At 37.8% G+C, this 22531-nt stretch overlaps 1 protein-coding gene across 2 annotated transcripts in view; it reads right to left on the reverse strand.

The window, feature by feature from the left end:
* Window positions 1-22531, reverse strand: part of RFTN1 (raftlin, lipid raft linker 1) — a 96401-nt gene that overhangs the window by 19702 nt on the left and 54168 nt on the right. For both annotated transcript variants that reach the window (XM_062569292.1, XM_062569291.1), the window contains exons 5-6: window positions 9088-9511; window positions 5062-5265 (exon numbers count right to left, since the gene is read on the reverse strand). In XM_062569292.1, coding sequence (XP_062425276.1) covers window positions 5062-5265; window positions 9088-9511 — 628 coding nt within the window. The remainder of the gene's footprint in view (window positions 1-5061; window positions 5266-9087; window positions 9512-22531) is intronic.

A 22531-nucleotide genomic window follows, 5' to 3' on the forward strand; every position in this document is an offset into this window, starting at 1 on the left:
TTTCAAGGAAACTCTTAAACAGAGGTGCTGAAGCATGATCCTCCGCAATTTAAGGACAAAGACTGGGACAGATGCAGTCCTCCTGCAATATTTTTATCTCACAGATGCTCAGGAGTCTGCAGCAACTTAGCCTACAATCATACGTTCTAGAGCTGACCCGCGAGCTGGGACTCATCTCAACTAACCTTAGATATCTATGATATAGGTATCTACAGTAGAGTTGGTCATATAAGGCTCTCTTTACAATCAAGAGGGAAAGAAATAAGCATTATTTCATTTGGAACACAGCTGCATAGAATCATGACATAATTCAGGTAGGAAGGCGCTCCAGAAGTCGCTAGTCCAAGCTCTTGCTCAAAGTAAAGTCAGCTACAAGAGCAGACCAGGTTGTTCAAGCTTTATCCAGCTGGGTCTTGAAAACCTCCAAGGATAGAGATCGCACAACCTCTCTGGACAATCTCCTCCAATGTTCAATGGTTTTCATGGGAAAAACTTTTCTTCTTGTATCCAGCTAGAATCTCTTTTTTCCAATTATGCTCATCTTTTCTCTTCCACTCACCATACACCTGGGTAGGCTGCTCTCAGGTGCCTCCTGAAGCCATCTCTTCTCCAGGCTGAACATGCCTAGTTCCCTCAGCTTGTTCTCACTGGGCAGGTGCTCCAGCCCTTGACTGCCCTGGCGGGCCTCTGCTCAGGTTTACTGGCACTAAATCATCCATCCCAACCTATCTGATCTCTTTTTGATTTCTGTTAAGTAGGATGAGGTGCATCACAATGCAAATCCTATTGAACTACACTGGTTCAGGCATAGATCTCCACTGATTATACTGGCACTTTTGGTTGACAACTCAGATATAGACATCCACAAGGCTGATTCCTACATTTATTCAGCTGAATCTCACCCAAACTATCTACAAATCAGCCACCCAAAGCTTTATATAGCGATACATTAAGCTGGTCTTTCCAGTCACCCTTCCTTCTCATGCAAGGTATTCCCTGATTTTGATATGGCTTCAACCTCTTTTCATAATCTTGTGTTTAACAAGCTTGATCTCTTGGAATTTAGCCTGTATTAAATTAAAAAGTTCATTGGTAATTCCAAATATTGGCCCATTTGGAACAGGGCAGTAAGTCATGCCAATAAAATAAAACATTTTGACTTTGCTCACTTCATTGTGGCATTTCCCACTCCACGCTTTTGAACACACATAACTTCTTTCTTAAAGAAAAGGTTCAGAACATAAAGATTAAAGTCACCTTCCTTCCTCTGAAACTGTTCCATTACCACTGCACTTTTTATTAAGGTACCCCACTGAGAACAAAAAGCTATTTTCACTGGGTTGTATAAATATTTGATGTAGTTCTGTTGACAAAATCTATTTTAATGTTCTTGCTTCTGATTTACAAGAAGTATATGGGAAAAGATTTACCATGACAGGTCCACTAGTGGGCAAGAATTTTCCCAGTGTTGCCTCTGAACCAGAAAATCCATCACCTAGGAAGCTAACCTGTAACCTACTGTTCTCAATGAGGAAAACTAACTATCAGTTAGTTTATGTCATATGTGATCCAAATGTTGGCCTCTGCTTGCTATTTATAGACTTCTCTTCCCCTGAATCTTTTCACCTTCAGTATACACAGAGAAAATAATTCTATATAGATGACAAAAATCCCAGCCACTTCAGTGGGTAAGGTAAATATAATTGGCCAAATGCATCACCGGTTCCACTCTGTCAAAGGCATTACAAATGCAAAAGGGACAACCATTCTGCACCTCTACAAACCTGACTACTTTTCTATTCCAAGCAACTCGTATTTTGTTTTCTTTGCTTTGTTTTAACATACTATCAATGTTTTCTGGTTGGTTTGCTAGCTTTTTCTAAGATTTAAAGTTGAGAAATTCACAGACAAAATGGCAAACAAATACAGGCATGCCATGTATTTAAAGAACCGTAGTTCAAAACAACTAAAGATGAACAGAACTTGTAACTACACAGAATTGGAGAATAGCTGAGGTTGGAAGGGACCTCTGGACGTCACCTGGTCCCACTGCCCTGCTCAAGAAGGGTCACCTAGAGCACGTTGGACAGGATCGCGTCCAGGCACGTTTTGAGTATGTCCAAGGAAGGAGATTCCACCACCCCTCTGGGTAACCCAGCGCTCTGTTGCTCTCACAGTAAAAAAGGTTTTCTCTTATATTCAGATGGAACTTCCCACGTTTCAGTTTATGCCTGTTGCCTCTTGTCCCATTACTTTTTTTTTTAACTCAGTTGAATTACCAAAACATAACCTTAACCTTGATTCTCCCTCACTTCGCACCCTCACCTGCTCTCACACTGCCAATGGGAGACTTGCTGCTACATGAAATAACAGATGCTGCCTGTTGTAGTTGTATCCTCACCATTTTCAGTGTCGTCAGTCTGTATCTTATCACTATAGTCCCCATTTGTCACTGGGAGAGGGAATGGGTGAACTATCACAATCACTTCAGTAGAGAATTATAGAGGGTCAGTTTAGATCTGGGATTATAGGCAGAGGCAGCAATGACCTGAGTTGGATGAGAAATACCATTAAGTGACTAAGCTCAAAATTTAAATAACTGTAGTTGCTAACATAAGAACATTCAAGGATTAAGCCAGCTGCTGTTCCTAAATTATTAGCAAAACCTGAAAATATTTAATATATGGCATAGCTCTGCATGGTTTACATATTGTAACTGGCAATTGTGTTATATTTCTTAATTATTCAGTATGAAAATTGTAATCAGTGAACTTTAAAACTCTTTTAGGCAAAAGTATTGGCAAAAGGACAAAATGAATTTATGATAACTGACAATCTGCAAATCTTTACTTTGTTGGGCAGTCCAAGGACAGGGGGGAAAAAAGAACATAACTCTGCTTTTAAGTCTAATATGCAAAATAATGAATTCATATTTTAAGGCAAAGAGAAAAACCCAGAAAAGAGGAAAACCCTCAGAACAAAGAAATGTAATATAACCAATTAAAGAAAGTATGTTCATATTATCTTAATTTAAAGGAGGATTAATCAGTGAATTAGGAGACCAGCTAGTGAAGAGCTGGACAGGCTGGCATAAAAGAGCAGAAAAAAGTAAAGAGATGAGAAGCCCTCAGCCGCCTCTTTCCTCCCTCCCCCTTCTGCTGGGTTGCTTCACACCACTATTTGACTGAATAAGCTGTATCATTCCTCTGCAGCATGGGAAAATTTTAGGATTTAAATCATAAACCTTTAGCTGCAACTGGTAGCAGCTTACAAATGTTCTTAGCAAATGTTCTTATAAAGGCATGGACATACTCATGGCATTTATCATATTGTTCTAACTGATATTTACACATTTTAAAATCTTAACTTGGAACCTCTTGCCTTGAAAATTGTTGTTCTTGTAACCGTAAAACACTAATAAAAATGTTGATGTTTGTAATAGTCCATCTTCAGTCTCTCATCTAACTTAAAACCGACTCTGACCACTTTTATATAACTCAATTTATAAAAAAATTACAAATTTATAAAAAAATTACAAATTTGTTGCTCCATTTGCACAGATACTTTACTGTCATTGCTCAACCTTACTTTATCTCTGCCTGGGCAGTTATCTGGCACTCCTCACTGTGGTATCCGAATGCACGAACTTCCCCCAGATTTCTGTTATGTAAATGAACTTTAAAAGTTTAAATAACAGAAAAATGCTGTGTTTAAAGCACTTTAGAGTGCCCTGATAAGCAGTTTTTACTAAAGAAAACACTGAGCCTGATATAGCCAATTAGGTTTGGCTCTATGAGCTGCAATTTATACGCATAAAATAAACGACCATTTGTTTTTAAGCAAGTTAACTAGCAATTACAAGACTTTCCAGGAAGCTGTGCAAAAGCATTCCATCAACTGAACTTTAGACCTTCCTTTTCTGCTACTTGCTGAAAAATGAAAAATTAGGACTGCCTGTTAATTTCCCAGTTGCATTTTACCAGAACAAACTAATGTTTCTGTTTTTTTATCACAGGTCTGGGAATTCTGACCAGCTGCAAAAAAGGCAGAAGATGCTCTGGAAGCAGTTCTCCTACGCTTTTGTGGCTCAAACCCACAAACCTCAGAGGCAGCGCTCCATCTGTGGGCTGCCACGTCCCTTTTGAGGAATGCCAAACAACCCCAAATCTGGCAGAAGAGTCACAGAATTTCCAGGATTCAGCCCTAAGCATTTGAACTATGAAGTATACTTGTAACACGGATATCCAAAATCTAGCGATAATGCCAACATTTTTATGTTCAAATACTTTCCTTCCCTTAGGTTGCTCTCATGGGTCCTTGGTTATGCATCTCAGATCCCTATTAGGCACCAAAACCCTTTGATGCAACCAAAGATGCAAGCTTGACTTCAGAGTCACCAGGTAGCCAGGAGTGTAGTACAGACTGCCTACACTATTAAGCTGGATTCAAATCTTGGGTTCAGTGCTACATTTTCACAGCATGGAAACATCTATCTTTAATCTATTCTTGAAGTAAGACCAATGTTGACCCCTCATTCATACACACAAGCCAGGATGAATGGTAATTTTGTTAATTTTTTAAACTTTGTAAAACTCTGTGCTGTCAACGTGAAAAGGGCCCCTGCAGGAACCAGTAGTAGCTGACCATATTTTGGACACACGAAACTGGAGGGACCTTATACTGACCTAGAAAAAGACCCAGACACAATGTGTGGCCAGACAGCTAAGAGGAAAGCTCTTTCCATTTATGCTGTCTGCGTTACAATCTTATTTTAATTCATTTTCCTTAGTGCTGTTTATTAAGTCTGTATATATCTGCAGTTACAGAATCATGTCTATTATGTTTATAAAATACAATACATGGGCTCAGCTTTCCTTATTCAAATGCCAAAATATTTCCTGTGCTTTCATTCCACTTCACTGAAATGGGCTGATCTAAAACAAATCTGCCCCAAGCCTCCACTAAAAGCACCTCCGGAATGTCTTCTCTTCAAAGATAATGACATCTATTAGAGGAGAAAGGAAAATAATCACAGCATAATGCTTTCTCTAATTTCCATACCATTTACCATTCCAAGGCTGAAGATGGCGTTTACCAACGAGCCCCCTTTCCTGAAGTGATCTGTCATGTGCTCCAGCCAATTTGCTTCCAAGCTGTTGATAGTCTGCCCATTCCTGGAGATCTTCATCGGGATAGTCACCGTGTAATACTGACTGCATCTCTGCGGGGTTTTTGGCTTGTTGAACAGAGCGAAGATCTCTGTTTCTAGCAAAATGTAAAAATCGAAGTTGGAAAAACACAACAAGCATAACATGCTATTTTAGGAAGGGGCAACCGTTTTAGCTAATTACGCTGTCCCACTGCAAACACTCTGGGGTTATCTCCTTAATACACTTGTGCAGTGTCCAGCATGGCAGGGTACCAAATCCCAACATGGTATTCTGATAGTTGGTATAGTATTTATTATTAACAATGTATTTACTGTGGAAAATAAAACATTCAAAGATAGTAATATTTGAGTACTACTTGGCTTCCACCTCAATGGAGTTATTAGTATAAATAAACATATAAAAACAAATAAGCTCTACAAACTGCATTAAGCACTGTAGAATTTACATCACTACTAGAAATTAATGCAAATAGTACTTACGTTTTTCCACTGAAAGGACTGTTAAAAGATCTGTGACATTGAGGACTGTTCAAATTTGAAATCTCTCAGATTTCAGACCATGCTAGCTGGTTAGCTGATCTACTCTGGGTCTGAGCCAAGGCGAGACTAACCCAACAGCAAATGAATTTTGGAAAGTGGAATCGCGAAGGGTTTTGTAAATGAGAATATTTTTTGGAATCTGCCACATATCACTCCTACTATAACTCAGGAGCACTTAATTAAGTTTTACCATTAAAAAAAAAAGTCAATGTTAGCAACAAATATTCAGAGTTGTAAAGTTCGGAGTAAGCTGAAGTGTAGACAAACCTTCCAAATTCTCAGAAGGGTATAATCACCAGTAAAGCTACTGATATGCAACGGTTGTACATTATTATTTCACTTATTAATGGACAAGGAAATCAATGGCAAAAGTTCTGTTGACTTTCAAGAGCCCAAAATTCCCCCCAAATAAATTAATTTAAAAGGCAAAAAGTTCATATGCCCCCTCAACTTGAAAGCAGCTCCTAATCTTTCCAAGTGATAACATTCTAATTTCAAGTATTATAGTAAAGAAAGTGAAGTCAAGAGAGATGTTTAGATTCCTCTTTCTCAAAAACTTCACTGAGCAACAAATTAAAAAGATAATTTTAGAATGGATATGCTACCAAGAGGCTACCAGCAGAGCAATAAGCTCAATACATAACCAAACATGAAAAGAAAGACCTAATGGTCTCAGAGATGATTTAAATACAGTAAAAGGCAATAAATTGCCAACATGAATCCCAAATGAATCCCTAAAATAGCCTCCAGTTGGAAGCAGAGATTTTTTTTTGTTATGCATGAAGACATCACACTAACGACAGTAAAACAAGGAACTGGAAGTCAATGGGGAGATGGTAATTTGGATTTGAGACTGGGCTACGGACAGAACGTATCTGAAATCTGTGGGAGTCTTTCAATGGCTGACATGGTTTGTAACCACCACTGAGTGTGGACTACACCAGTCCTACCCGCAGTTCAAGATTAAGTCACTACCAACAGCAGTCTTCAGCAGGCAGCTTGACTGCTTAAGTACAGACAAAGTCACCTTCAGCTTGGTTCTAGAAAACACAAAGCTTTTGATGTAACATTGGAATATTTTTGCCTTGCTCACAGGCAAATAATTTTCAACACATCTTTTGAGAGTCCTTTAATAAAATGAGAAGTGATGGAGCACTACAAAATATTTGGCAAAAAAAAAAAAAAAAAAAAACGTAAAGCATTAAAATAGCACTTGTATAGCACAAAATCCTAAATAAAAGAAGAAAATTAAGATTCCATAGAGAGTAATAAATAGTACATTTTTTTCTGAAGTTTTATGTAGGAAGAAGGAGTCCAAGAGTGCTAACTTCCTACTGGAGTTAAGGAGGCTAATTGGGGGGGAAAAAAAATGGTGCCTGCCCACCTTCATATTCACAAGGAAGGATGGAGGATTGATGCCAAAGACTGAAATACATTTTCCATGGGAGGAAAAGGGAGTGCTGTAGCAATGAAAAGCCGTACAGGAGTAATAAAGAAATCAGTAATGTGTATAGGCAATGTATTTGGGAATATCCTGCTATAGGCAAGCGATTTCTTTTTTTGTCACATAAAAAACTACCCTCTCAGAATTTAACTCTTGGAAGGTATTAGCATAACTCACCAGTAAAAAAAAATGGATAAGAAATTAATAAAATCAAGCCAGAAAGCACTGAGAGAGAGAAGGATAAATAGATAAACTAAAAAGACTTTAAAAATAAAAGGTCTTGTCTGGCAAGTCAGCAGCTGAAACAAATCCTGGGGTGCCGTAGGCAGACAGAAGCAGGGAATGCTTGTGGTGGTTCAGCTTCACACTACACAGAAATATTAAAAACATGGTTAACTGCGCTGAAGTATTTCCAATGTTCAGCGTGGAGAAAAAGTGCATCAAAATATAATTAAACTTGTTGGGTGAATGGTCTTGAAGACAGAGCATATAAAAAAAAAAGAGACGGAACTGGTCTAACTGACTTGGAGATAACTGTTCTAGAACTACAAGACTAGGAGCAGTTCTACAATGTGCAAGAATCTGCACAAACCAGACTAAATTATTCAAATAATAGCTATGCCTTGACCAAATCTGACTGTCCTCTTGCTCAACAAAAACTGAAGGAACTATAGTGAAGGGTTACTAGAGTTTGATCGAAATCTGATGAGAAAAAAACCTAATTGCATCAAAATGTAACGGAAATCAAGACAATAGTCCAGCAGAGAGGCCATGTAAAGGCATTTGCAATCCTACATAAAAAAATCCCCAAAGGGGTAGGACTGTTTGAATGAATCTGTGTAAAACATAAAGAATAGGGATAAAGTCAAGGACAGCACCAACTCAAAGGAATGTTGATGGAATTTCCTTACGTAGACTTGTAGCTTGTAAGGAAAGTACGCAAAGTCGTAAGAGAAATAAATGTACACAATGTTTTCTAGGATTTATAGAAATATAGGAAAGAAAAATATTCTGAGGTTTATACTGGGAATGAGACAAGGACTTTTTTTCTGACTTTTCATTTTCTAAATTATTCTAGGCTACACTCTATTTTCAACTACAATTCCTGCCACTGCAGTAACCTCCCAGAAACTAACAGCTTGAGGCGGTTATTTTGAGACTTGCAAAGAGAACTGTTTTTTAGTTGGTATAAAATTGTATTTTAAAGTAGAAGCACACCTGGGGAAAAATATATCAGAGAAAGAAACTGGCATATGAAGAATAATGTTCCAAAAATATAAGAGAAGAAGAAGGCAAATTACTAGGAGCATCATTATTAGAAGGATCATTATTGTAAATTTCCAAACATGAACGATTAACAAAAATAACCACTACTTTCCAGTAATTATAATTCTAACTTTAGCACTGACCCAAGGCTAACCAGCAGACTCAAGGTTCGGGTCACATACGTTCATATCATTCCTGATTTGGTTTAGTTTCTGCTCTCTGTTCATCTGCTACAATGGGCCTAAACATGATAAGGCTTTGAGATTTTTCCTTCCATCGCTGCAAAAACTTCTGTAAAAACTTAGCAGGGTTTCTTTTCAATGGACAAAAAGGATACGAAGATCAAGAGCTCTCAGGGTACTGGCACCACATACAGAAATGAATCAATTCAGCTGCAGAGTAGATAAAAGCCTTTAAACGCAGGCATGCAAACTAGTCATAACAAAGGTGCATCTGCTTACAGCATCTCTCCAGCTGCCACCTGACTTATTCTCAGTCATTGTGAACACGCTGAAAAGCAGGGTAAGTGGTGCATTTGGGGCATCTTTTCTACTCTGTTGCAATGGTAGGTTCCTCACCCAACCGCAAGCCCCCAAAGGTGCTAGGAACATACTTGAGGGAATCTTAAATTTGGCTTTTATGTATAAGAGGTCATGACAATACTTACTGCCTGTAAGGGGTTTTGAACTTCGTGCCGGTGTCTCACTCTCTGCTACTCCATTCTGCTTGTCGGCTGCTTCTCTTCCACTTGGGTTCTCATGTTCAAATTGTTCTTCACCGTGCCTTGCAGACTTAAAATTCAGCTGCTCAGTAGCCTGTCCTTCACCTTTCCCATCCTCCCCGTATGTGGCACACTGGTCAGCGCTTTCCTCACTGGTTGCTAGAGTGTCACATCCATTAACGCCCTCTATTTTCTCGCTCTCCAGTGAAGCATGATCCTCGGAGTAGTTTGAAATGTTTTTATTATCTCTTGATTGCACAGAGTTGTTACTGGCGGGTGTCAGAGAGCAGCTGACAAGGCAGTTCTTTTGGGAATGGTACTGAGGTATAACTCCAACAAATTTCAAGCCTTGACTTGCAGCATCTTGTATCTACAAATCAAAGAAGATTAGCTTATAACAGGCAAGCTTTCTTTACTACACAGAAATACAGAAAATAACACCCGTCAAGGGAGCTAGAATGTCCTTTTACTACTTTTGTCCACTACCACAGGAAATTGTCATGTTATATTTACATAAAACGTTAAACTCTAGTTAAGCACAATGACAAGTTCCCTAAACAGTCTGTAATCATGTGAAAGTGCAAAAAAAGAGAAAATGCCTCCACACGTCTTCACCAGGGTAAAATATGTTTCAAATTTTACTTATGCTAAATTAACAGAAGTGGTATTACTCAAATGAATTTTGAATATCAACCTTATGAAATCAGGGACCTGTAATATTACATCTTCTGCTGTATAAGGAGTGATCTGATTATAATATTTATGCAAGGAAATGTTCGTCAATTCCCTTTGCTACATGTACTACTATAACAACAGCTTTTGTTTTCCCTATATTGAATTGAGACATGAATGACAAACTTTCGTATAATGAGCGCATAAAAAGTGATTTCAGTACATTGCTTTTGGGAAGATACAGAACTCTCAGAATAGAAAAAAGAGTTGCAAGATGAGCAAAGAAGAAAAAAAAATAAAAAGATAGGAGTTGAATTAATCCCTTAAATTTTAGGTATAGGAGGAAAATGAAGGAATCAAATCATTAAAGATCTTCAGAAGAAAAGCACTGGGCTAGTAGCAATGACAGTTAGTAAAGCAGGAATTAACGGAGGGTTTGAGGTGAAACAGAAAGAGAAGTCTCTGCTACACGGAGCTGGTGTTTCTGAGGCGCCGTCCATTGGAGCCACCAGCCTCACACTCCTGAAACAGAGGAGAAACTGCAGCAAGAGCCAGACTTTCAGGAAGATACATGAGCATCCACTGATCCATTCATCAAAATCATCAACAGCAAAGGAAAGGTTTCCAGTGTAACACGTGCTCTTCATATAATAAAGTTTAAACACATAAACATTTCAAGAATAAACGCCTTGAGAATAAAAGACTAATTTAACTTTCTGGGCAAACCCTGAAATTCTACAAAATTAAAGTGTCCCAATTATTCTTCAAAGTTCAGCTTATGTTCACTATGAACATAAGGCTAACAGCTCAGGCTTTTTCAGTAGCAAGTAAAATTACTGAATTCTACCTGAATTTTTAGTCTGAAAGCACAAGGGAGGGAACAGAATAATGAATATTTTTGTACAGTCTTTTTTTTTTTTTTTTTTTTTTTTTTTTAAAGAGGAAACTCACTTTTGCATCTTCCCTATTTTTTTTTTTTTTAATGAATCATCTACTTCCTGGCAACGTGTTGCTGTTCTGAACATACAGATAAACCTACAGATGATACCTGATCAACAAGAACTTCCTCTTTCAAACCACTGTTATTTTTTCCACTTTAAATTAACTCTTAAAATTTCAATGGCAGGAACTTAAACACAGTTCTCCAGGAAATAAGGCAGCACTCTTTGCAGGTGTTCAGCTTGATGAACATGAGATGCTGATTTCAGCAAAGCCTACTACTAAGGTGGGATAACAACCTCCATATAAAATACTACTAACAGTATCCTTATCAAATGGATGTTTTTCTACACAGGAAGTTCAGTTAGTACAAAGCTGGCTCGCTCAGCAAGGTTTAACTGAATGTCAATGACAGACAGTTTCATACTATGCTTAATGCCCTACTTCCTGTTGCAATTTTACAAATACTTTTTTATACAGTCCTTGACAGATACTGTTACGAATTCAGTTAATTTATCATCACTAATCAAAACTACATTTGTTCAGTAGGTTGCAGGGCAGCTAATTATAGAAATGTAACTGCTAAGAGTTTTGGGGATAGTACATGCAAAGTAATTTTATTGGTCCTGAAACATTGCATGTCAACCCACACGAGGCTCTCCCACGCTGCGATCTGGGTGAGAACAGCTTTCGCAGCTGTTGTACCTACTGTGCATTGCAGTCTTGGCACACTGGAAGAAAAAACGTATTTATTCTAAGAAATACCTGATCTTGAGGCACTCTTGTTTTCAGAAGCAGAAGAGGAGGAACTAAGGACAGAGTGACAGTCTAAGCTGTATTTGTCTAATACTACAGCAGTAGTAATATTGGAAAAACTGAATGCACCTTCAAGGCCCTTTTCAAACAAATTAATCAGCAGTACATAGGATATATTATCTTATTTAAATCTTTATATCAAATTTTTGGGATTACATAAGGGAGGATCAAGCATCTTGTTATTTTCAATAAAGCCAAAAGAGCAGGAAATGTTACATCAATAGCACAATATAAGCTTCAGAACAGCAAAGTCATGTATCAGCAGCTGCAAACAGTCTTTCTTTCCAACTTTCCATAAAAACATGAAGGGGCTAGCCCTCAGCAGAAATTAAAAATGAAGCCTTAACATTTTCAAATTAAAAATACAGGCAATTTGATTTTTAGGCATCCTGTTGAGAATCCAAATAGTACAAAATTTTAGTTGTTTGTATATCCAAAATGAATTTTCCTATCCAGTACAAATTTAAAGTTCCTGTATTTGATATATTTACAACTGCCTCTACTCAGTAACCGCAGTTCAGAAAAATACCTCATACATTCAGAGGCTTACTTTTTCAGAGTATGAAAAAGTCGTTGTTTTAGTCTTAACTTTGGTTACAGTTGCCCATCATCCAGCATTATTTAAAACTATTAACTTAAAATATATGATGGATTCAGGACACACAAGGCTAAGTTTTGTTGTTACTACCACACCTTGTTCCTGCAGTTTGTTTAAAAGTCCTATTTCTCTTTGCAGAATGAAAGGGAGTAAGACAGTCTGAGCTCAGGTAGCTCAAGCAATACCCCGATAAGAATATCCACAACCAGGATGGAGCTAGGTTATGGGCTACTACAGCCTGAATGCCAGCAGTTCCCTCTGAAGGCACTGAGGTAGGGTGAAGGGGGAGGAGAGCCGAAGCTTAGCTCTTGAATAAAGCAAACCTCACTAGTGCTGTCCCTGAAGATCTTGCTGAAGAAATGCACTTTTGCAAGTTCCCCAAATTGCATAGAAATTTAGGAGGATTACTTCACGTGCGTAAGAACCGAAGTCAAGCCAGAGAGGCAGCCTTCAGAGACACTCCTGAGAGGCTACCAGGGACAAGCTCCTCTTGAAAGGCCAGGGTAGATCTTTGGCAGTGCCTCCAAGGAAATTACGATGAAGAGGGACACAGTTTCCTTCTGCTATTGCTCTGCACGTGGCCAGGGTGACTGACTGCATCTTTGAATATGACACAGTTTACATTAGTGCCGGACCCCCTCACCGGAGGAGTGACACAGCGTCACTTCACTCAAAAAGCTTTAGGGACGTCAAGTAAAACCTTCTGGCACATAATGAGACACTTCGTTTTACAACTTTACTCAGAAAGAGGAGCTGCTATGAAGAAACAACGAAGACCCCCAGACTCAAACCAGAAGCCCGGACCTCAATACCCCGACAGGCTAAGGCAGCCAATGCTGGTGCACATAGGCGACTGCGTCCAAAGCAGAACACCAGCCAGCGGGAAAAACACTCCAGCAAATGAGATATGTGGAAGCAGGAAGAAGGAAATATATGGGAGAAAGCAGGGGTAGAACTGGGCTGATGGGAAGAGCGTGGTTCGGAGAGGCTCGCGCAGGGCACGTTGCAGATGGAATGACCATCACAGGCAGTTGTCCTTACGCACCAGTCCAGAGTACTACAGGCAAAAGATCCTCCTCTTCAGCTGCAGTACTAAACGAGAAGGAAAACGCATAAAAAGCCAAAGAAGTGCATTTCCACCATTTGCCACATCAGAATAAAGCTAAAATAAAAATGTCCTTATACTTGGTGCCCCATAGTAATTTCAATTATTTTATTCTTTTTTTTTTTTTAATTTATTTTAATTGTTCTTTAGAGCTTGGGACTTTCTTTAAAAGGGAAATTCCAACAAGGTAAAAAAAAAATTCTTTGGTTCTTTTCCTGGATAGAAACAGAAACATTTTTAGTGCCTAACAAAGTGCTTCAGGGATGACATAGACCACAAACAAAAGGGCAGGTTCCCAACACAAAAGATGGCATCGTTTAACAACAGAAACAGAACTTAACTCATTTATTTTAATCTGGGTAAATCCCTAAGTGGGTACATCTAAATCAATTTATAACTGGCATGTATCAAATTGGATCTACGCCAATTTAAAAATAGAATCTGTTTAAAGAAGAGGTGAAATTTCACGTGTATGGAGGGCCGAGGTAGTTACAGAATTTAATATCATCTCTGTAATTTGCTTGATTAGAAACTTGGCATTTTCCCTGAGGGGTAAAAATGACAGGTTTAGCCTTCGCTATCTGTGAAACAAATATCAAATCTCCCACTAAATCTGGTAGAAATTGGAACAAGCACTGTGTCAAACCCCTGATGTCACTACCTTAATTGAATTTTAGCTGGAGACAGTAATGTTAACATTTCTTAACATTTGTGAATTGTTATTGTTTATCTCATAAGTGACTGACCACTACTTTTATACTGCATTTGGAAAAAAAAGGAACAAGCAGCAGCACAAAGCAGTGTCACTAGACATTAGGCTCACGTAGCAAATTTGTGGCCCATCTTTTTAACCATTTCTAGTTCTCTTGAAGGCTTCCCATCTAATAACAAAATAGCTGACAGTCTAATTTAAAGATCTAGAAAACTACACTCTGCAACAGTACAGCTGAATGATGAAATCCTCTTTTCTGAAAACTACTTGTTTTTAAACTATACGCATCACAACCATGGCAGAAGTTTGGACATTACAGACTGAAAAGTCATTTTGAACAGGTACAGACAGCTTTTCTTTTCAAATCTATTTAGAATAAAGACACTTGGCAAGTTCATTCCAAGTTTTGTCTGTGATTGTGCTTATTGTTGCATTATGAGCTCCAAAATAATCTCCTATTTACAGTGACCAGGATAGTATTATAAATTCAGAAACTCCAAGGTATAGATACTGTGCTGAACAACATGATATACCTCTGCCAGCTTCTGTAATTGCTTGCAATGCAATTGTGTGCATTTCTCCCATGGGATGACACAGAGCGAGTCAATCACTTCCAGCAAGTTCAGGATATATTCCACCTACATCAATAAACATGGGAATTGCAGCAGAGCAATTTAATAACAAAACCCTCTCTCCTGGATAAGGATTTTCAAACAATTGATTTAATAAGACAAGTGTTATAAATTGCTCTTAACTCTTGGATGCCAGGAGCTGGAAGTTTTTGGCATCCATCCAGAGTAAAAGTAGTTTTACTACTGCCATCAGGACACTTGAGGTTACAGAAGTCCTAAATGGTCTCAAGGCTTACACTTCCTGATGATCCAGATAAAAATATCTTCAGAACTTTGTCATCAGGAGCAATCATTTTATTCATAAGCTTGTTATGTATTACTTCTTTTAATACAAAAATGGTAGCAACCAGCTAGGTGGGATTGTTACTAATACGAAAACAAATGAGAGAAATAATTTACCAAGAACACTGGTAACAAAAATGCATCTGGATCAAGGAAAGACATTGCCTAGTGGTGACCAACAATTAGCTCTGTAATGAACTAAGTGAAGGAGTACTGCTATTTAGTCCAACTGATGGGAAAATACACAGCCTCTGAAACAACAGCTGGGTTAATTTTGCTCAAAGCCTTCTAAAACTTTTTTAAACCAAGCATGCGCTGTCTTAGCTAATAAAAGAAATACTTGTCTGCTGTTTCTAAAGACTAATGTTAGAAGCATTAGATCTCGTAACGTGCACCAGAAACAAGATCACTGTGTTTTTCTACCTTCCTTTAAAATTTAAAGAGATTTATTTTGACAACAGACATAGCACAAGGGATCTTCAGGCAACAAACATTATCTTGTGGTTCGAGGAGTTTTGTATGCCAAGGAGAGGAACTGGAAAAGGCTGTTCTAGACTGCAGTTTTCCAACTGTGTCCTCCTTCATTAATATTCAGTAGTACATGCTGCATCAACAAGGACTGAACATTTCCCTTTTAATTTGCTCATTCTGAAAACAGATGTTTAAAATTAAGAGAGGCTTTTCGTGTGCCTCTGATGTTTTCTACAGGTCTGACATGCACCTTCCTGGGAAGACAACAACAGTCAGCAAGAAATCATTGCTTATTTTAAAACCAGCTAAGCTTAACTAATGGTCTGAAGGAAGGTTTTAGTTATTTCTAAATAACTCAGAACCATATCTTTGGCATTTTCGCATCTCTAAGTTACAAAAAAAGATAATTCTACTAATCAAACAACAAAGCAGCATCTGCTAAACAGTTCTCTATGTTGTTACTTCGAAACTCTCCAGCAGCATTTGCAGATGTTCAGACCCCATAACCTTTCTGATTGAGAAGTTCTGTCATTTGGGCCTTTACTTCTCATAAATTCTTATCCTTTTCCAGTTTGCATTGACCTATTTGACTCTGAATTTGAGAAAGATATTTCATGCTTTTGCAAATATAAGTAAATATAGGTGTAGCTTTTAGAAAGTCAAATCCCACTCTCCACTCAGACTTTCAAATAATCAATTATTTTCAGTTTCAATTACACTAAAATAGACCATCTGCGATAAAACACTGGAGCAGTGCACTAAAAAATGTTACCATAATCCCAAACCACAGCGTCTTCCTTTACACAGTATTGTTGACAATGTTGACATTGAAACATCCATTTGAAACCTTGTCCAGAGTTTTACCACTTTGGAGATTCAGGTAAGGCTATTAGCATGAAGTTAGTAGATCCAAGACAAAATGGTAGAGTCCCCCCCAAAAAAAAACGAAAATAAAATCTAATCAATTTCTTGAAGAATCAGATACACGTTGATTTTCCAGCTTTGCCGTACATGGCCCAGCCAACAGAACCATTAACTGGACACCTTCAGCTCCTGTTGTATTTGCTGTAGAGCACACCAAGGCATTGAACAGGGAAAAGAAAGTGAGCTCTACAGTTTTAAAACATGCCTGTTGATAATATACTCTTCAGATGAGAACTGAAAGCTACAAGCAGAACAGGGAACTGGTACTGAAGCCAGAATCCACTGCAACCAACTGCTATGCTGAATACCACAGAAGACAGGCTCTTGACGTATTGCTGCCAAGAGATATTAAGTTACAGCAAGCTGTATGTCTCCTGCTACCACAACCAAGAAGGGGACTAGAGAAACAACTGAATTACAAAATTCCTCACCAGTTTCCTTCATCTATCCAACCATTTCTTAGGGTAACATAAATGCACTACATGCACAGCGCAGAGCAGTGCAATTACTACTGTCTGTGTACTGTCTCTGTAGACGATAGCTTTGGGAACCACCCTGGCTCTGTGGCCTCACGTGCAATGATTCTTTTCAAATTTTTATCTTATCTGTTACTCCACAGAGCTAGCAAAGGGAGAACATCAGCTGGCACAGGCTACAGAGCTTTAGTGACTCTAGTAACTGCCCAAAAGCTATCACAGCACACCTGAGTCCTGCCGTCCTTGTCCTATGTGCTGAAAAAAACTCCTGAACGTACCCACACAATCTAAGATTTACTCCTTAAAATTTGTTTTAGGCCTAGGATAAACTGCTGCACAGCAGTCATCCTATGCTTATTCAACCCAGAGCCTTGATATGCTGAACAGTGATCTGCAAGAGACTGTACAAACTATGTCCCAAAACTTTGCTCCGGAGCACAGTTATTTGCACTGCAGTTTTAAAACGCAGGCAATGTGTGGCACACGAATCTTTTGAGAGAAGCTCCTAAACTAACGGAGGAACATAAGCAAGAGGAAATAAAGATTTATAGATTTATTTTAAATAAAGATTTATATAAAGATGTATGGCTGATCTCTGTATTTAACAACAATATTAGCTGGACAAACATAATTCAGCCTTCTCTGTAGAACATGAGGAAACATGTTCTTGTTCCTTGTTTGTGATCAGCTAGCACTGATGCTAATCAAAACCAACACATTGGTTTAGTGCATCTTTGTCCAAAACAATGGGGGGAGGGGGGGGGAGAAGCAGGAGTTACTGGCCAAGAGGAATATTTTAAATGTTAAGAACTCAGTCTCAAACTTACAGACTTAAAGTTTAATTTGCTGGGAACACTTTATCTTTTATAAAACAAAGTTTTTTTAAAATGTCACATTGTTTTGTCATGCCCTCTGCTACTTGTTGCCAAAATTACAATTTGAATAATTTGCCCATACTTTGTTTTAGCACAGTATGAGATATTATCACATTTACTGTTATAAACAAAAGCAATTTTTTATTTTTCCCACCAGACAGAAGTGGTATCATTGAAAACACGGACTACATACTTTATAACATCTATTTTTATCTTGGTCAAGAGGATGAGCCGGAAAGCTGCTGGGGGCAAAGGATTATAAAAGCACAACCAGGCTCCTGGGAGAGCCCTGAAAATAGTTTTGCAATGTTCATGGAAGATGTGTATCAACATCACTCTTACACGGCTTAGTCAAAAGAACACAAGTTGAAAGAAGCTTAACCAGGAACAGATGTTCCCCTTCACACCAGGCTGTTTAAAATACAGTATATCCTATTTTTTACCATTTCTTGTTTTATATACACTTACAAAACATTAACAAAATGCACTTTAATAAATATTATCACAGCAGATCACAAACAGCTGAACCATTGATGCTGTTTTAACTTTTGCTTCATGACTGTATCTATTTCTCAGATCCAAATACTTAAACAAAAATAAAATAGAGTTCAGTTTGCACTGAAAACATGCAGAAAACAAAGCAGTCAGCTAAGTTCCCAGAGACGGTTTTCACTACAATGTGCTAAAGAAATAAATGTTGTATTGTTCTTTTGCAAACGCCCTTGAGAGTGAAGGTTTTTGGGTGGGATTTTTTTGGTTTAAGGATGGAAATGATTTGAAAAGAAACTGAGAGCATATCTAGGTAAGTAATCCTTCTAGGTAATGAACAGTACTCCAAAAGGGTCATTTTCTAACCACAGAAGTAAATTCAAACTTTATTCATCTGAAGAATGATCCTGCGACCAATACTAAAGATCCATTTTCCCCCTTTCTATCCGTTGCTACCACTTGCTCTGAGAGTATAGCCTGCAGGAAATTCTATATAAAATACATGTTATTATGGACATATTTGTATTATGACACATTTCCAGTCTTCCACTTCTTCTTGCCCTTTCATAGTTGGATGCTGAAGAGAGAAGTTGAGAGTACAAAATCATTTAGCATCACTTTCACATACTACATTGATATGCGAAAGTGCCTGGTTTTGACTACAGAAAACAAAAGTTCATTCTGATGCTATTAAACACATAGTAAATAAAATTACAAATCATACCTGGGCTGAAACATTCCCCTGACTAGGAACACCTATAGAAAAGATCTAAAAAGCTCTTGATGTTTTGGAATCCGTATCAGCATTTTACATCTATTTTGTGGGAGAAACAGAGATCTTTCTAAATACTCCAGCCTTGCTTCTACCTAGCAATGCAATAAAACTGCAGAATTAACTTCTCTGAGCAGCTATGCTAACACAAAACTCTTCACCAATTAGAGCCACAGTATTAAAAATGACTCTCCTGAGAAAGAGGCACAGTAAGGAACGTAAGAAGAGGAAAGTAAGACAATAGTTATCTTCTTAACAGCAAAATAGCTACAGATGAACAAAGGGGAAAAAATAGGAGTAGGGGAAGAAGTATCTTAATAAACCTTAGATGTGGAGGAACGTGCTTGTGAGAGCTACCTTGAGTTGTCTGGACCTTACAGCAGTTCTTTACGCAGCTGCTTAGCCAGTCTCCTTTCTGCCATTTCCTACAAAAGAGTGAGGGCAGATAAAGGACAGGGGCAAATGACCACTCAGAAGAACATTACCTTTCTAAATAGTGTGACTACACTCAAAGGAGGTTCAAATGTCTCAGTAGTAACGTACATTAATTAGTAACTCCTTACAAAGTCGGCCTTCCTTTCAAAACAGTCCAGCTTCCTACTCATCCTTTAGTTTGAGGTAACTTGCCTCTGTACTAGGAAGAACTGAATGGTCACTGTCTCAGATGCCAATTCCTAGAATAAGTAAATTGGTCCAGTTTGCCTGCAATGTATTTGGCTGGCATATTTCTTCCTGGAGACCCACTTGGTTAAGTCTGAGAGGTACTGTCACTTCCTTAGTCCTGCAATGCTATTATGAGAACATAAATGCAAACCAATTTATGGGCACAGTCATTATGTCTGTAGGATTCAGGATTACCAGAAGGGTATTTTGGACGATGCAATTTGTGCATAGTACCACTTAGCAGAGTTACACACTATCGGTAGCTCTTGAGCTGGTACTGGAGATGGCCAGTGTATGTTCACTGAAGTTACCCAATGCTATGAATACAGGGAACAGCAATGAGCTGATTATACAAACTCTGTCTCAAAGGACAGATTTAGCTACAAGATAAGCATTACACAGGTGTTTCAACACAGGAATCATATTTCAAGCTGTACATACCTGAACTGATGCACTTTTGAAAGCACACAACCCATTACCCATCTCTATGGCCTTCAGTTTGTTGGAAGAAACTAGTCTATTTCTGAGTCATGTAAAATAAGGACAAAGTAGCAAGGAAAGGTTCCTCTCGAGTCACAAAGATAGAGGGAAGATGAAACCATTCGGGTTTCAGTTAAGAAATAGGATTTTTAAATGGCACTTTTCTCTGCTTCTTGTACTTCCCTAGGGAAGAAGAAAGAGTCTACAGGGACAAGAAATATAAATTCTGCAGTGGGATAAAACTGAAAGAATTTAATATACAAAAATTTCCTTCTAACAGAGCATTATTAGCCCATGCATCAAAGGATACAAAAATGTTCTTCCTAAAATTTAAAAAGTCAGAACTAAGCAGAAATGATACATAAACTATCCTCCATTTCCTAACCATTCATTAACACCCCAGTGACAAGACCATAAGAATATAAATCTTCTGCTTATTACAGTAATTCTAGAGAATGTAAGTCAGATTGATGTGAAAAGCAAAGGTCATGAGAAACATATTTGGAATTCACATATGCTACATATCCAAAATAACTCTTTCCTTGGGATATCACCCTGGCTTTTCCTTTCCTTACTACTCTCAGCATATTCATGAGGACATTCTCAGATGAAAAAAGATAACAGAATACACAGAAACAGAGAGCAACTACAGAAACGATTAAAGGCTATCCTATTTTACATGAGACATAAATCATAATATGAAATCTTAGAAGGAACATTTATGAGTTGCAACCGCTTTGGAATCACCTCAGCCACAGTGATTATAAGTTCAGATAAGAAATTTAGCTTCACTCATTAAAAAGCAGAAGAGCAAATCTTTAATCTCCATGTGTTTTGCCTGAGAGCAAAAGAAACGAGTGCTAACACCAGCGCAGCATCCGTGTACATATATGGTGGCTAGGTTATTTCTTCCTTTGCCAGAAAGCTACATAATACCAATCCCAAAACTAGAACCACGTTCATATGAACGAACAAACAGCACATGTTTACATAAACATGATTTTAACGTATAGGAAGAGCAACTTTGTCCCCAGCACTTAACCATCTCCTGTCTTCCACGGCTCTTGCCGCAGTCAGAAACCACAACAGTAGCCAAAATGTACAGAAAAGAGTAGAGAATTTGGGCAGAGACCCCAAGCACAGAAGGTTCTCAACAACAGAACACAGATTTGAGTGAAGGGCCTTCTCCGGCATTTTTAAAAGGCTTTATAATCAAGACAGTATTCTGGTAATTTCTTTCTCTAGGTGAAATAATTTCCTTGTTTCCACTTCACTACTCTTAAACATTCACATGTAGCTATAGAAGAAGAAAAAAGTGATCACCTACATTGTATGCCACTGCAAATTATTTTATGTTTGCCAGGAGCAAGCCATTAATATTCACTATGACACACAGCATTTGCAATGCAACAAAAAGTCAATTTAGAAAAGAAGTTATCAAAATTGTATCTTTGTTCAAACTCCATGTTAATGATACTTGCTCAGCAATCCACAATAAAATTAATATTAATTTTCTCAGTGTAGAGCATGTTTTTCTAGCAAATTCATACTTGGATAAAATTTTGACTTGTAAGTTTATTTTGAAAATATGGGTGTTCTACTTACTATCTTTTTTAAAAATACAGTAAATTGCAAGGCAGTAAGATGGTAAACCTGCAAATCAGCAAAACGGTAAAAACATTTCTAATGAAAAAGTCCATGATCAAGTGTTTGACTACTCAATTACAACACACTATTAACTTTAACTGTATTCCACAGTTAGAGAATTATAGGGTTGTTCTTTTTTGAAAGTGAGCAATTGCCCTAACAGCTGTTTGTTCCTACTTTCGTTGAAGAACTTCCCTTATTTTTTATTTTGTTTGTAAACATGTTTTATTTGCCCTCAAAAGCAATGGACATTTTTGTTGCTCTGACAAATTAGTTAATATGACAATTAATTCCTACTCCCAAACAAATCCTGTTTCCTGAGTTAGATTTACATAAAAGTATTGAGACTTTCACAGCATCTTTAATCAGATAGACAGTGACACTGCACACACTCGACAGCAACAGCTTCAAAGAACGTCAAACTCCTCTACATCAAAGAACATCCGAGGATGAGTGACATTCTCAGACTACAGAGAAACAGTAAATATAAATTTTTAGCTATTAAAATTTAAATGATTGTATTTCAAAAAGACACCTTTATAACCCAATAATCCAATGGCTTCTACTAACAAAGATTTCTATGTCTAGAAAAGGATTCTAAAGAGTCTCAGAACTGAATATTTACAGAAATAGGTTGACTCCTGGATCATCATTTTGTTTTATGTTAGCCATACACTCTCTGAGAATACAAATGCAAAGAAATCTTCTATTAGAATGACATAAAATCTTACTACTAGTTATGACAGATAGGCTCAAAGAACTAAAGAACCAGATTAAACATCTGGAAACTCATACACAAGCATTACATAAGCATTACTCCAGTTTTACCTAAGTGTG

This window comes from Rhea pennata, chromosome 2 (assembly GCF_028389875.1).
Source record: "Rhea pennata isolate bPtePen1 chromosome 2, bPtePen1.pri, whole genome shotgun sequence".
NCBI classification, from domain to species: Eukaryota; Metazoa; Chordata; class Aves; order Rheiformes; family Rheidae; genus Rhea; species Rhea pennata.